Source organism: Dryobates pubescens, chromosome Z (genome assembly GCF_014839835.1).
Source record: "Dryobates pubescens isolate bDryPub1 chromosome Z, bDryPub1.pri, whole genome shotgun sequence".
Taxonomy (NCBI): Eukaryota; Metazoa; Chordata; class Aves; order Piciformes; family Picidae; genus Dryobates; species Dryobates pubescens.
In genome coordinates, this window is record NC_071657.1 from 114457904 (window position 1) to 114474113 (window position 16210).

The 16210-nt window shown below is 40.6% G+C and overlaps 1 protein-coding gene across 13 annotated transcripts in view; it reads right to left on the reverse strand.

The window, feature by feature from the left end:
• CELF2 (CUGBP Elav-like family member 2) overlaps nucleotides 1–16210 on the reverse strand; it is a 464286-nt gene that overhangs the window by 7831 nt on the left and 440245 nt on the right. For 7 of the 13 annotated variants that reach the window (XM_054178211.1, XM_054178222.1, XM_054178214.1 and 4 more), the window contains 2 exons: nucleotides 8480–8611; nucleotides 2759–2956 (listed from right to left, as the gene is read on the reverse strand). In XM_054178211.1, coding sequence (XP_054034186.1) covers nucleotides 2759–2956; nucleotides 8480–8611 — 330 coding nt within the window. The remainder of the gene's footprint in view (nucleotides 1–2758; nucleotides 2957–8479; nucleotides 8612–16210) is intronic. The other 6 variants (XM_054178212.1, XM_054178218.1, XM_054178213.1 and 3 more) reach the window with 3 other exon arrangements.

Genomic DNA, 16210 nt, shown 5'->3' on the forward strand with positions numbered 1-16210 from the left:
AGCTTTCCAACTTTGAAGGAACAAAAGCAAGCAGATCATCAATGGAATAGAGCTGTAATGCAGCTCTTCAGAGCATCCAATCTTGAAAAGCGTTTATTTGGTGAGTGCTACAGAAGAAGTTGAGCTGCAGCCTCTTTCTTCAATTATATGGGTGTCTTTCAGTATTATTAGGGTTAGGAAAAGAAATATAAATGCATTACTCTCTCACAATACCCTAAGAACCACACAAGGAGTCCTCTGCTGCCTTGAACATCTGCATGGGTTTGATGGTTTACTTCTAGCTGTGGAAGCTTATGGAAATGCCATGACCTGAGCTCAGATTCGAACAGCACAGCTGTAAACTCGAAGGGCAAGAAACTGGCGGGTATGAAAATAATATGACAAAGCAAACTTTGTGACTTGGCAATCAGTGATGTCAAAGACAGAAAGATGGTAAAAAATAAATATGTACTAATTTCAAAATAACATCTTTTTTTTTTTTTTTAATATAAATTTGCCATAAAAAGCTCTGTTTTCTGTTTAAAAAAGTTTAAAATAAAGTAGCTTTAGACAAGGTCAATTTTGTAAAGAATGGTGCAAACTCAAAGGTGCTTTGAATATTTTTCCTGCAGCCAAATACATGTATGGTGTTGGTTTAAACAGTCATCATTAGTAAGTTATTGGTTATTTTTATCTCTAGATCAATTCTTCTTTTACAACAACATACTAAAAATGAGCAATGGATGCCTGGAAGGACGGAGCCAGAAATGTGTCCTTCCAATGCAGACACCATAAGCATAAGTGATACGCAAAGAGAACAAACATTTCTGATAAGAAAAAAAATCTATGGTGATCTACTTAAGCATTGGCTTGCTTCATGGAACCTAACTCAGATGCCTCAGATGCGATGCCCTTGGCTTTCTGGAGAGGAAGAGGAAAGCATGCATCAGGCTCTTTGCTGATGGTCAGATGCAACGTGCAAACCCCAAACAAAACCAAAACAAATCAGTAACAAAAAATGTATTAACCAATCTCCTTTATCCTCAACCACTCCAGAGTCTTCATCATTCCATCAGAAAAGAAAAAAGACAGTTTGTTAAGAGACAAAAGACAGTTGTGATGGAATTAACTCATTTTGACTTAACCCATTACTAACAGAGACAAGATATATAACAAAAAAGACTGTGTTTTAAAAGAGACTGTGCCAACTCATAACAATAACCTGTAAGCCTACACTTCATATGAATGTTCATAATCAGAAAAAAAATAAAATAGTTAGAAAATAATCAAACTGTCTTCCAATGTGTATCTTACAAGTAAACAATTTCTTTCTGGTGTCAATCTGTTGCCACTGACCAAAAAGAGGGAAAAATGTAAGTCCTCTCACTTTAAATAATTCAAGCTGTCAGCAGTAAATGAAGTAAGGAATTCAGAGAAAATACACATATTAACACCAGTGGTATACAACAGCCAGCTGGGGGAATGCCAAATTTGTCTTCCTAGGAAACTCTTCCCATAACAATACAAGATACTATTTTAAAAGAGGATAACAATTTTTCTTTTGAGGATATTATACTAGGTTTATTTCCAAAGCTTAGCACTGGCAAGAACAGGAGTGACAACATAGATGTAATCTTAGAAAGCTTGCAATTTTTTTGTCCTTCGAACTAAGGATGAAAGAAAGCAATGAAAACAGAAGCAAACCCCCAAAATGCCTAGGAAGTGTGCAGAGGAACGGAAGAGGGGAAAAGGGTAACCTCATTTTCCTAAACATCTTGTAATTAGTATTCATTTATTCTTAGCAGTAACTTCCTGAGGCTTATTTGCTGTTGGCGCAGGGAGAGGGGGCAATCATTCACTTAGTTGCTTCCCCACAAGACCCACAATTAAGCAGAGAACCACTCAAAGAGAAAACGGATCTTGTCATTAACTCAAAATCTTAAATCTAATCAGATTAACTCCACTATCACAGAAAATGGAAACCAGAAGAGAGAATGGCACCCATAAAGGGATGATTTTTGTTAGCAGTGTCTTTTTACACAGTAGTTGATAAATAATTTTACATAAGAAAGGATGGTCAGTAAATATAACTGAAGGACAGATAGTTACAAAATAAATTACATAGAATCACAGAATTGTTTTGGTTGGAAGAAATCTTTTCAAACTTAACCGTTAACCCAGGACTACCAAGTCCACCACTACACCATGTTCTGCAGCATCACATCTACGTGCCTTTTAAATATCTCCAGGGATGATGACTCCACCACTTCCCTGGGCAGCCTGTTCCAACTCTTTCAGTGAAGAAATTTTTCCCAATATCTAACCTAAACCTTCCCTGGTACAATTTGAGGCTGTTTCCTCTCATCCTATCACTTGTAGCCTGGGAAAAGAGCCCGAGCCTCACCTTGCTACAACCTCCTTTCAGGTAGTTGTAAGGAGCTTTCAGGTCTCCCCTCAGCTGCCTTTTCCCTGGCCTAAACAATCCCCATTCCCTCAGCCACCACTCGTAAGACCTGTGCTCTAAATCTTTCACCAGTTTTGTTGCTTTTCTTTGGACATGCTCCAGCACCTCAGTGTCTTTCTTGCAGTAAGGAACCCATAACTGAACACACTGTTCAAGGTTTGCATTAGACAGTAGGGAAAATAGCAATACTAAACCAAAGAAATCCCAAAGATTAGGCCACTTGACTTCCTTTGTTAAGCCTCTGTGAAGAAATAAACCCGCACCACCACTTCCATTTGGCTGTACAATGTTTGCTTCTCTGGCCCTGGTGCTTACCTTCCTTCTGGCTGCCCGCAGCGCTTTGCTGCTGCAGCAGGCTCTGGCTGTATAAGGTGGGCAGCGCGGCGGCAGCATACTGCTGGATTCCTGAGTAGGCCTGGGTGAGCGCATCCATTGTGCCAGCTGTACCGTTCGTCAAGCCTGTTGCGCCGAGTCCTCCGTTCAGGGCAGCCATACCTGAGAGCATTTGAGCAACTTTACAAAAAACCCAACAATAGAGAAAAGAAATTGCACTTGTTCATTAGTGCTTTCCAAAAGTTTTTGGTGTATATGACACTGACAATGACAGCAGTGCATGCAGCTCGGCACTTCACCATATGGGACTGAAAACAAAGAAACACGATTCTGGCATCAGGATCACTTTAGCACAAGGGTTGCACAGTCAAACGGACTCACATGCAGCCTGCTACTGGCAAGTACTACAGCTTGGTGCTTCTGAGAGCCCCACTGCCCACCCTCCTTGACATCTGTGCTTCTACTAACAGTACCTGAAGCTGGGAGAGTGAGACCTATGTGCCCTGTATCCTTGCAAACTGGCACTGAAGAAAAAACAGTCTGTGAGGAAATCCACTCTTTCTGACCGAATTCTTTAGCAACAGGCCATGGTCACACCATATTAGAAGTGCTTTGCTTACACAGAGTTAGCAAAGAATCCCAATTAACGTAATTCTGAAGCAATTCTTTGTACAATTATGAGCTTCATCCCTTAGGTTTGTGGTAGGAAGATGAACTGTGATGACCTGTGCTTCCAACCCTCTTCCTCCAGTTACTCCAGAATAGATGGGACAGCAACACATCTAAAGTGACTAACAGTGCTTCATCCAGACTAGGCATCTTTCACAGAAACAAAAGCATCTGGTTCAAGCAACACCCTTCTTTTCACTGGAAGCAGTTTTGGGTTTTTTGTTTGTTTTGTTTTTTAAGTGATAATACATCCTGATAAATAACAGATTAATTAACTGGGATGACTGCCAAAGAGGAAATTTCAGACTGGATTGCTAGCTGTGCAGAAAATGGCATCCATCATCTGTGCAAACAGTGCAGTCTGAGTCTGCAGAAGTTTTACTACTCTTACTCGATGGTGAACACACTCTTGGGCAACAGACTCTCTCTGTTGCTCCTGTTCTTCATCATGGCTGAAGTTAACAGTGTTAAAAATTACTTTTTTTTCCCCCCAGAAATTCCTGAAAAAGTGAATTTTGTGTTAGAGCTACAGTCTCTTTGGCAAAGACGTGGCAGAGTCCAAAACCCTTCTCATTGCCCGTACCTCTGACTCACGTTAACTAGACTATTAAATGCTCATCAAGACTATGTTTTCTGCACAACTAGCTACCCTGTGCTCACAAACAACTCAAAAGGGCTCAATCAGGCCTCTCAAGGTACAGTAGATCAGTCACCAGGAAAATATGGCATCCAGAACTACCAGTGACCATTCCTTTGACATTGACTGTGCAGTGTTTTGGTTGGCAAAATGACAGGTGAAAAGGTGATAAGCAGACCCAAAAACTCGGAAAACTGAAGAGAAAGAAAAGGTTTAATTTCAGACCAATAATAAGGGGTGATAGCTAAATTGGAGAAAAGTGAGGAAATTAAGCAACAGACACTTATAGTGAGTTAACAATGAAATCTATTAGACTGGGAAACAATCTTCAATGAAAATGGTATAAGCCCCATCACGTGAGTAATTTAGAGACAGAAAGAATACTGCAGGGAATTATTCTGCATTGACAGAGGAGGATAAAGATGCTGACCTACTAGTTTTCTTCCAGCTCTTATGTAGATTTGAAAAGTGTATTCCTATGAGTCTCTGATAATCAGGACAATTGCTCAAGTGGCACCTTTCTGGCTCCACCGGAGTCTGTGCCAATTAAGAGAATTGTACTGAATAAATTATACCTTTTGATATTACTATAATTTGTGTGACTAAACACTTGACAGAGATGTGATATTCTTAAGCCTTTCCTTAATAAAATGTCTTGCACTTTGAAGATTTCTCTTTCCCTTCCACCCCACCTCAGAGTATCCTGATAGGAGGCATTGGCTGCCAGCACTTTGAACAAAAACCTCTGGCAGAGCACTAAAGAGCCAGCTATTTGTAGTGTAATGGTTATAAACCAAAACCCTGACAACCAAGATAGCTTGTGATCCATCTTATATCTAAGATAGAACATTTTGAAAATTAAGATCCAAAATTATAATAACTAGTAACACAATTAAATTATTATTATCATCCTGAGACTGACCTGAACCTGGTCTGATGTTTTTGTACTTAGATTTGTGTCACTGCTTGCATAGGTGTACACACAGCACTGTAAAGGCTCCTGATAAAGAAGCTCGTATCCCTCCTTTTATTATAGTGTTGAAATAACTTGATAATGGAGGAAGCATTAGGATAACATGTTATCTTTTGTGAGTCATCAGCCTATTAGATAAACATGCTTTGTATTGCAGTGGGCAGCACCCTCCCCCTTCTTTCGCCTAGAATCAATAGCTCCTTCCCACCAAATGATTTCAGATTAGCAAACAGCCAGACAGCCCAGGCTCACCCCACTGCTTCAGGGAAGGGCACAGCTACTGCTACTGCAGGGCACATATCTAAATATGCTTCCCTGTGAGCAGAACAGAGCTGCAGAAAGCTCTCCACATTTTTTCTATTCTCCCCTTTTTACATTTTTATGAAATCTACAAGGTCCAGATGCAGTTACACATCTCTGCCATCTCTTTATTATCTCTACCAATGCACCTCAGCCTGATATGGAACACTGGTCCCTTCCTCACTTCCGTGAAGTAACCTTTTGGAGTCTTTCATCTATGGCCTTCTACTTTTTTGAGTTACTCTACATAATACAGAAGTAACAATGCTTGGCAAATCCAAAAGTCTCTTAAAGTGCTTTCAAAGCACCTTCAAATCTGTCACAAATAGTTTTATCTCCATTTTACAAATTTAAATATGAGGGCAGAAAGGCTAAGTGCCTGACCTGGGTTCACACACAAATACTGTGCAAGTATCCTGAATCCATGGTCTTTCTTAATTGCAAATAATCTCTTCCTCTCTCTTTATTATTTTTTCCTCATTATTCATAATTCTTGTTGTTAGGTACATTATTTAAATTTATGTGCCAAAGGATACAGTCTAATGTTTTGTCATTTAAGGTTTTAGATGCTTCAAGTACAACTGAGGAAAGACTGAGTGAATCCCCACATGGATGTGCAAGGGTTTCCAAACCCTTGAAGACAGTTAAACTTACCACCCTCCACTTCTTTTAATTTTTAAAGCCTATAGACATCTTTCTACAATGCTGCTCTCTACAATGAGAGCACTATTGGTCTCCACAGCCCAGCTTCTTTTTCATGGAAACAGCCAGGATCCAGAAAATGGATAAAAGTTTTCTAGTGAGCTGAGTCTTGAATACATTCTCCTCGTGATTCTCATATACAGAGCAGGATGTGGCATCAACAGAAGAGTACCTCTTCCAACACCTCTGTCTAAATCAATGTCCAAGCCCAGTGCCATCTTTTAATTAATTTTTGGGTTAATCTCTGGTTGACTTGTTCTTGTGATCGCTCTTTTAATTTTCCCATTAGAAGCATGCCACTAAATTTCAACTTCTCTGCAATATTACTTCAGGAACCTCTCTGGTCAATGAATGATTTTACTGGAGTGCTTTATGACTGTGGCATAGTGTGAAACATCAGACTCACTGAACATGAGGCTTCCCAAAGGCAAACTCCTAGGCAGGTCTGAGTGTGTGTGACTGGATCAGACACAGTCACTAGAAAAAGCACTGGCTCACCATTATAATAGACATGGGAAGTGGCAGTAATTTGATCAATGCTTTGCTGTCATTAGCATCACAATTACCTGAAACTGATAAACAGTGTGACAACACTATGTTGTGTTGTGGGGAAGCAGTTTCCTCTCTTTAGATCTCTCTCACATATGTATATACACAGACAGACACAACCACATGTATTTTGTAAGTGCTATACACATACAGATATTCTAGGCACATACACTCTCTGTGTCCATAAAAACATCCACAAAGAAGTTTTGAGACTGAAGCCACTGTTAGTGCAAGACCACAGAAGTACTGGTGGCTTAAAACAAGCTGAAATTTGGTACTAGGTTATGAATACATAATTAATACTTTGAATGACACAAGCAGATAAGTTTGCACACACATCATCTCAAAATACTTGCTGAGAACGTAAACTCTTTGCTTGTAGCCTAACAAGAAGTGTTAAAACGAGTGCAACAGAAGGGTTCTCACACAGTCAAGAGCTCATAGGTGGTTTGTTCTTGCACAGCCTTGCTGAAGGGGACTGGAGTGCTCCAGTGTGCCTGGGTTCTCAGTACTTGTGAGAGGCAAGGAGTGAGATGCCATACTCTGCTCTTGATACTGTGACTTCTTACAACCCAAGTAAGGCACAATGACTATTTATTAGGAAAGGACAATTAATGATTTGTTACTTTCGACAGGGTAGCTCTCTTAACACAAGAGCTCATTAGAGGAGGTAAGTTAGCTTTTCATGCATGCCATTTTCAGCAGCTTGCTTTAATACTAATGAAATTATAAAAAACCCCTGCCATTTCAGGACCTAATATTTATTTTTCTTAAGTTGTTCTTGAGTCATATTTACTATGAAGTTGTTTGTGTGAAATACACATATCCTTGCCAGAAGCAAGACCTGTTTTACACAAGACCCCATGCAACCACTTGACATTCTTACATGGACATCCATTAACCCCTTCCTTCCCAACTCCCAACAATGACAACCAGAGATCACAGAACAAAAAGATTGAGTGAGCAGCCAAGTAACAGTGACAAAAAGGACATCATGCAGAGCATCAGAGTGAGCAAGAGATACTGAGGAGGACATCCATTCCTGGGGGTACGTTATGATGGGTCATGGGCTGGCAATGACCAAATAGATTCCTTGCATTGCAGAGGGAAATGCAAGGAGCAATAGCAGCTAAAAAAATGGAAGATGCAGCTGGACAATTCTCTTCCATTGCAGGCAAAGGTGAAGTCATCATAGCAGAAACAGTAATAAAGAAAAATTAAATCATTCTTCTTCTTCAGGGAAATCTTAACCACACTAAGAACAAGGAAGAATGTTCTAACAACTACTGGCATCTACTTAGCTGGAGATGCCAGGCTTTGTTTAAGATGTCATAGGATAGATGTGCATGCTCTGGTATTACAGATGACTGATTGCATCATTCTTTCATCCTTCCAATTAAATGCCAAAGACTTGCCTTCATTTTAAGTTATGTTGTTCTGAAGTCAATTTGATAATTCCTACAGACATTTTTAAAGGCCCGTCCCTGTGGCAAACATCTTTCGTATCACTACATTTCTGAGTGAGCTTTTGTAACATTGGGGTGATATACCTCTTGTCAGACTTCCTAAATGAAAAAAAGAGCCTCTTCTACAATCCAAATAACCCAAATCCTTGGTGACATTTCTTTTACCTTCTGTAAGTCCTCCAAGAAAAGGAGTCTTTGTGCACGGATCCAAGGGATTCCACTTTGCAGAGCAAGCTATGTGAAACTAATAGACTCCAGAACTGCATACATACCATAAACGGAACTAGATCAACTTAGCCCCTTATTTTGTACATAGATTAAAAATAATCATATAATTGCTTTACAATTGATAGATTTTGTGGCATAAATATTGGGGAAGGCTGTCCACCACAGCAATAAATACTCACTGTTTACGGTACCTGCTAGTGCATTAATATTATTCAGTCCAACAGTGGCTCCAGCTAATCCTTGGAGAGTACCCAGAGAAGTCAAAGAATTCATGGCCGCACCAGCTGTGGAATTAGCAGTTGATGCAGCCACTGAAATGAAAAAGGAAAAAAAAAAAGAAAGCAAAGCAAAATTAAGGCCACATTTTGCTTATTTCAGATGATCACAGAACAGCTGATGATAATGCTGAGCACAACAGGGCTAGGGGAAAAAAAAAAAGAAGAAGAAAATTATACCAACAGAATAGTCTTGTCCTGGATACTAATAGTGTGATTGCTCATGGAAAGTGTTGATGAGACTTGAACTGCAAAGACTGGATCGCAAAATTTAGCATTGTGCAAACACAACATAGAACATTTGCAAACATAACACAGAAACTGTAAGTATGGGATCACAGAATGGTAGGGGTTGGGAAAGGACCTCTAGAGATCATCGAGTCAGTCACTTCCTCTACAGTTTGTCAACCAGCCTAGGATCCCAGGCTTACCAGCTAACCAGACTACTAAGATTTTGCTGTATTTTAAACTCCATTACTGAAAAGACACAGACCTACTCATAGTAATTTCATCATTCAACAGCTTTCTGTTCTAGCCTCCAAGTGCTCCAAGAGAAATTTTAATTATTCTAAGTGAGACATTACACCATTATGGCTTTGCTCTAGGCCACTGTATGAGCATCATTTAACGCTTTGAAGTTTACAAAAAGAATGATCCACCAAATACAAAATGTAACTACCATCCATTCTATTGCAGGCTTTTAGACTGGCCTTTGTACATAACTAGTCAAGTATAGCATCCCATAAACAATGCTATTGGTATCCTCAAAGTCTCTGTCAGAAGATAAGCTGAGGCTCAGGTGGTGAAAAAGTCCTTGCTGCTACAATGCCAAGGGAACTGTAAGAGACTAAATCTTGTCTCTCTTAATGTGACTCAACAAAGATAAAATCGCCTTTGCTTCTTGCCCAGACAATAGCCGACATGTATTGGGCAGATGTCACTGGATAACAGCTCTCTGGAATGTGCATAGACAAGACCATCTCTACCCATCAGATGCCCTGTCAAGGGAGGATGGTGCTGTCCTGAAGGGGCAAAAAGCCTCAAAATGCTCTGAACCAGACAATGGGGCAGGAGCCAGCAGGTCTGGTTTTTCAGGAAAATGCCCACGTTGTACAGGCTTGCCTGAACATGCCCTGGCGTCCAAGTGGGCCAGGTGTGTGTGCCTTTGGCCACATTTGGAGAAAACCCCTTCTATAGGTTAGAGTGTCAGGGTTTTATCTCGCAGTCTTTGTTCTTTGTTGTCACTGGCCATTATTGTCTCAGGAAATCTATAAATACCAGCCCAAAGAGCCAGCACTTTGCCTTGCAATTGTCCATGCTCTAGGAGAAATCACAAGCCTCGCTTGGAATCTGAGCTGTGTTTCAGACCCCTTGCTGTATAGCATTGTAAAGCCCAGGAGCAGAATGGACGAATCTCGCCAGGCTGAGAGACGAACCCCAGGAGGAGCTGAGAGTCCCCAGGACAGTTTAGTTTTATTGGAAGAAGTAACGAGCACCGCTGCAAAGATTGCAGCTGAAGAATGTCCCCAAATAGGCAAAGCTACAAAGCCAACAAGCCCTGCAAGCGTCAGCAGCAACCTCTTTTCTACAAAGCTTTCAGCTACAAAGCCTTCAGAGATAAATCCTGAATGTGCCTCAGTGACAAGCTGCAGACGCCAACGGAAAGTGAATTGTTCCTGCAGCTTTCATGTGGTCAATGCCATTTTGATTTTGTCCAAATCCCAACACGTGCCGCGGGGTACCACCATCACTGAGTAATTATGAAATCTGATTTTTTTAAGCATCTATTACAGGTCAGTTGCCCTAGAGAACTCTAGAGTCCCTCCCCACCTTGTGGGCAATCTCCAGCTTTGTTGCCGATGTTCCCTTTTTTCTTTACAGTTTAAATTGTTGTTTGTTTTTTCTGGATTTTTGCTCATATTGCTTAAATAGTTACATGTTCCTGCTGATGAGATATCTGTTCCACAACTGAATATTTTGAACCAGTAAATAGGTTTTATTAATATAGTCCACAGGATTTTTTAATTAATAAAGTTATTAATATTTTTGTTAATTGTTCCACCTACTGAATATTAATAACCTCCTTATGATCACAACAGGTGCAAAGGACAATGGATTCACCACCTGGACACATACCTAAAAAACTGTATAAAAGACCTGAGCAACTACTGGTTCAAAAGAAGGAAAAGACCTGGGCAATGCTGCTCTGAAGAAAACTGAAGAAAATACCATGAGAGTAAAGGACAGACACATCACCATGTAGCCTGGAAGAAGCAGACCAGGAGGAACCCTCTCTGTCTGTCCTAAGTTCTGCCTGCTGCAACTCATGGAGCTGAAGAGGCTGCTCAGAGAAGGACTTGGACTTTGGGATCTTCTCCCTTCCCTCCTCCAGAGGAGGGGCAAGAAGGCAGCAGCACCCTTCCTCCACAGATCCAAACCATCTTGGGGGATGGAGGGTGGTAATATAATTCCTTTCATCTTCTCTCTCCCTCTTCTTCCTCTCTATTTTTCCCCTCTCTCTCTCTCCCTTCTTCTGTTCTGTCCACTTTATTCTGTTCATAAATAGCTTTGCTTTTGATATTTTGGCCTTGTTTGTGCCTCTAATTTCCCAACATGGGTATATTCAAAAGAACTGAGTCTCTTTCCCTCTCTGGACTGAGACAGAAACAATAAAGGTGGATGAGATGAATCCATCTAAACTACATACTTAGGAAGAGAAAGAGACTCAGTCTCTTGACATAGGAAAGTAATAAAGCACCTCACCAAGAGCTATCTTTAAAGATAGTTTGGATGAACTAGAAAAGTGTGCCTCTCTCACAGAAGGGCCTCGAATAACTAGTGCAGATTAAACACTGAATTTACAGGTAGGTAAAGTTATACCAGATGAATCATCCTCATAAAAGGTGCAATTAGGTTTTTAGCTTGTCTCCTGAGCCCTACTTTAGTGCATTAATCATTCCTTTCTTTTCCTCTAAAAAGTTGCATTATCTTCTGAAAAGTGAATGTTGAAAGTCAGCTTTGTTGATGATATATTGGAGACACATCATGTCTACATCATGCTTTTTTTCTTCTATTCATTGCCTAGCTGTGAAATGGTTAAGACCACTTTTATCCTGATGTTCTTTTGAGCTGTCAAACACTTCAGATTACTCAGTGAACCCTCAAGAAAGTGAAATCTTAACAGCTGGCAGGATCCAGTAAGAGAAGTAGGAGACAACTTTTTGTTGTCACTTTGTGGGTAATCCTGAAGGTTTTAACCTACAAATAACCCACCTTTACAAACTTAAGATCCACAAGTCTTCAAACTCAAGAGTCCTCAAAGTACAAAAGACTCTCCTGGCATGGGAGAGTCATCTGCAGTGTTAACATGAATAATTCTACATATTGCAGATAAAAACAGCTTTGAGTATTCAATCTCTCTCCACAATGCCTATAAGAAGCCAATAATGTCTTTGACTGAAAAAAACAGGTAATCAAAAAACCCAACTGGACAAAACCCACCATTGTCAGATAATATGAGCACCAACAGAGAAGAGAAAAAAAAAAAATCGAAGTAAATGAAAGTCAGTGAATTCCCTGTAACCAACACTTCTTGGTATTTCTGCTGATGTTCATTAATAGATCATTTCAATTAAGTATACAAACCTCAAAGCTGAAGGATCTGATTGGTTTTGACCGGGCTGAATTCCACCCATTTCTGTTTCAGAGGATTATTACCCTTTTCTCTTAAGAAAACATGTATTTAAGAAATGAGTGAAATGGGGGCTAGGAAACAGCCTGAATATTACATTATAGCTCTTGGGGGCAAATAACTTCTGTGACTGAGTTGTACTCTTATGGATTGTCAACATGTTTGCTGGAGAAGGCAGACAAACCTGATTAAAACCTTCCCTCTTGCACAGCCCACAGAGCATGCTGTGGTGGCACATACAGCCTCACAGCTCAAACACATACTTCAGGAATGGGCAGTATCCTGGGCCAACATCTCTTTTCTTCTTTTATTCAAATCAAGTTTCTCTGTTCCATCAGACAAATACAGAGCAGGTGCCTCAGTGATTCTACCATTTGAAGTTCTAGTTTGTGAAAATAATGACTTGGCATATAATCAATGTAAAATACTAGTTGGAGCACTGAAGCACCTCAGAAATCAGCTTTTTGTTGTTGCAGCTATTTCTTCTGCTTAGCAGTAATCTGTCTCACAGATCCACTGGGACAATGATTTTTTTCTCTTTGGCTTATTATTTCTTTGAGGAGAAAGAAACTGAACAAATTGTGTTGTTTCCATTATCTTATTGAACATAGGGTGAGGAGAAGTGAAGGGAGCTCCTTTTGTTAGGGCACTTGTAAAAGACAGATCCAGCACCTTGCTGCGTGAGGTTTCCTGAGAGACTCCACATTAGTTATCTCCTTCCCTTTGACTGAGACCTGCATGTCTGAAAGACACTGTCGTGAAGAGAGTGACGAGCTAAAATACTATCATACAGGGGCTATAAGAAGTCCCAGATATTGAGAGGTGAAAATTTCTCAGAAAATGCTGGGTGAAACCAACAGCTGAAGCAAGTGTTCCTTGTCTCCCCAAAATCTTAAAGTTACAAGATGTGTGGAAGTTTAGGCCAGCTGACATTTTTTACCTCTTATGCTTCTAGAATACACAAAATCTATCCAAAGACAAAGACTATCCTTCTCTTGCCCTTTGCCCTTTTCTAGTTTCTTTCAAGTAACAAATTGTAACATACATTGAACCAAAGGGAAAAAAAGAAAAATCAGTTGCCTTTTGGTAACAGTAGGTGACGATGCTACTTTGGGGGCACCTGTACAACTGTCTTATGTCAGTCCTTGGGCTCCATGACTATTCAGACTAATGGCAAAGAAAGTATAATTCACTGTTAGAATAGTGTTATTCTATATTTATGGCTTTTAGTTGTCCAGATGACAAAAATAGATTAGATACCTAAGGAATTTATAGATTGGGTTTTACCAGGTTCCCTTGCCACCACATAAATTAAAAGAAAACATTTACAACTTCCTTCGTACTCTACATCAGAACATTGCTGCTCCGCATCAAATTGTTTCATATTGCTGTTTAATAACCAGTAGGCATCTGTCTCCAGGTACTTAGCTTGATGCATGGAGCTGTACTGCCAACTAGGAATTGCCCATTCTGTGCTAGAAGTGCACCAGCACTTGGTGCAACAGAGAGGAAAATCAAAGCATACAAAAAAAGTGCAAATGACTAGGGTTGCTGCTATCCCTCTGTATAGTACATCCTGTATCCACGACATTTGGTGTATTATTTTTCTCTTTATACTAGGAATTTTACCTTTGCCTTCTTAAAAAGCTCTTTATGTCAGGGAATTGGTACATTTCTGGGGCAGTAGTAAGTGAGTTAGCTTATCCTGAAGCCAAGGGAAGAGATTCAACAGACCAGAGCTCCAGCCTGATGAATGTTGGCTGAATATACAATAGCCAGTGAAGAACAAAGATGGTTTTTACCAGCTGCACCAACTATTCCCTCACAGTGTTAAGCCCTGGATAAACATCAAAACATGATAGATAAGATTTTGTCTACTCAAAAGAAACTTCTAACATCAGTCATTGGAATAAGCTGACAGCTTTCTCAGAGGCTGTTGTTCTATCAGGGACTGCTGGCAGGAGCTACAGGGTTGAATCTTTTGGCTGTTGTTCCAAGAGTTCAGACAAGATGTTCATCATATTCCCCACTGACCTTAACAATGTATTAATATATAAAAATAATATTGCAGCACTGGATAAAGAAGTCAGTTTAGACTTGAAAGAGATGTCCAGTAACCTATAGAAAAATCTGCTCTCTTTCATGCAGGTACACACCAAGATAGTCACTTGTTTCTCCATCCAGGCCACATACAGACACTTTACAGAACACTTAAGCATCTCCAGCCATAAAAGGTGAGAAGAAAAATTAAAAAAAAAAAAAAAAATCCTATTTTACTATTAGTGACTTTACTGCTTCTTCTTCATTGACAATTCTATTCCCACTAAATCTGTGTCAGTCTCACAACCTTCATCCTCTTTCTTCCAAATGCAATTCAATTTTAATAAACACCCAGAAAACTTCCAATAATAAAATTAATACTATCAAGAAGCTGTAAAATGCAAAAAGGCATTCCCCAGAATCCTCTCAAATCATCCCAACCCCAGCCATTTGATCTTACTATATTTCCTACATTTAATTGACAAATTTTATTTCTATTACAGAATCACAGCATCACAGAACTGTAAGGGTTGGAAGGGACCTCAAGGATCATCCAGTTCCAACCCTCCTGCCATGGGCAGGGACACTTTCTACTAGATCATCTTGCCCACAGCCACATCCAGCCTGGCCTTAAAAACTTTCAGGGATGGAGCTTCCACCACCTCTTTGGGCAACATGTTCCTGTGGCAATGCCAGCGACGAGCAGTGTGAGCAATCTGGCAGTGCAGGCCTAGAGCCTGACATGGTGGCAGGCCATGCTCAGCATAAGTGCAGAGCCAGCTAGCAGTGTACCAAAACAGTGCTGTCTTGCAGCACTGTAACTAAAACAAGACGCTGGTAGCTATAAACATAGCAAGTTATCTTGGGACAACAGGACATGCACCTGCATCAACAAACCTCGTGTGTCATCAGTAGTTGGACCAATAATCTATAATAGTGTAATGTGTGGTCACTCACAGGGAACCAATGAGTCCACGCCAACAAGGCACTCCGAGTTTATATAAGTTGTAGCAATTCCCTTGCTACGCACTTCTGCCTGTCCTATCTCTTCTCCTTCCATGCTTTGCTTTACTGTGCTGTACTCTCACCATAGGCCTGAGCCATAGGCCTGCAATACTGGAACAATCAAGGATCAATACCTGATCATATTGGTCAGCCGTATTGATTCCAATCATCTTCGTCGCTAAATGTTCCAGTGTCTCACCATCACCTTTATGGTGAAGAACTTCTTCCTAATGTCTAATCTAAATACACCCTCCTCCACCTTGGATCCATTCCCCCTAGTCCTATCACTACCTGACATCCTAAGATGTCCCTCACCAGCTTTTTTGTAGGCCCCTTTCCTCCCCTTGTGGAAGGCCACAACAAGGTCTCCTCAGAGCCTTCTTTTCTCCAGACTGAACAATCCCAACTCTCCCAACTCTGTCCTCATAGGAGAGGCGCTCCAGCCCTCTGATCATCCTCATGGTCCTTCTCTGGACACGTGCCAGCACGTCCATATCTTTCTTGTAACAGGTGCTCCAGAACTGGACACAGTACTCCAGGTGGGGTCTCATGAGACTGGTGTAGAGGGGGAGAAAGAATCACCTTCCTCAACCTGCTGGCCACACTTCTCTTGATGCAGCCCAGGATATGATTGGCTTTCTGGGCTGCAAGAGTATGCTGGAGGCTCATATTGAGCTTCTCATCCACCAGCACCCCCAAGTCCTTTTCTTCAGGGCTGCTCTCAAGCCAGTCGCTGCCCAGCCTATATTGGTGCCTGGGATTGCCCCGACCCAGATGCAGGAACCTGTTCCTGGTCTTATTGACTTTGCCTGTGGTTAACAGATTCTTTAACAGAGCTCTCTTTGATACACAGGATACATTTTCATTTGGACTCATTGCTCTATAAAGTATAGGTATTT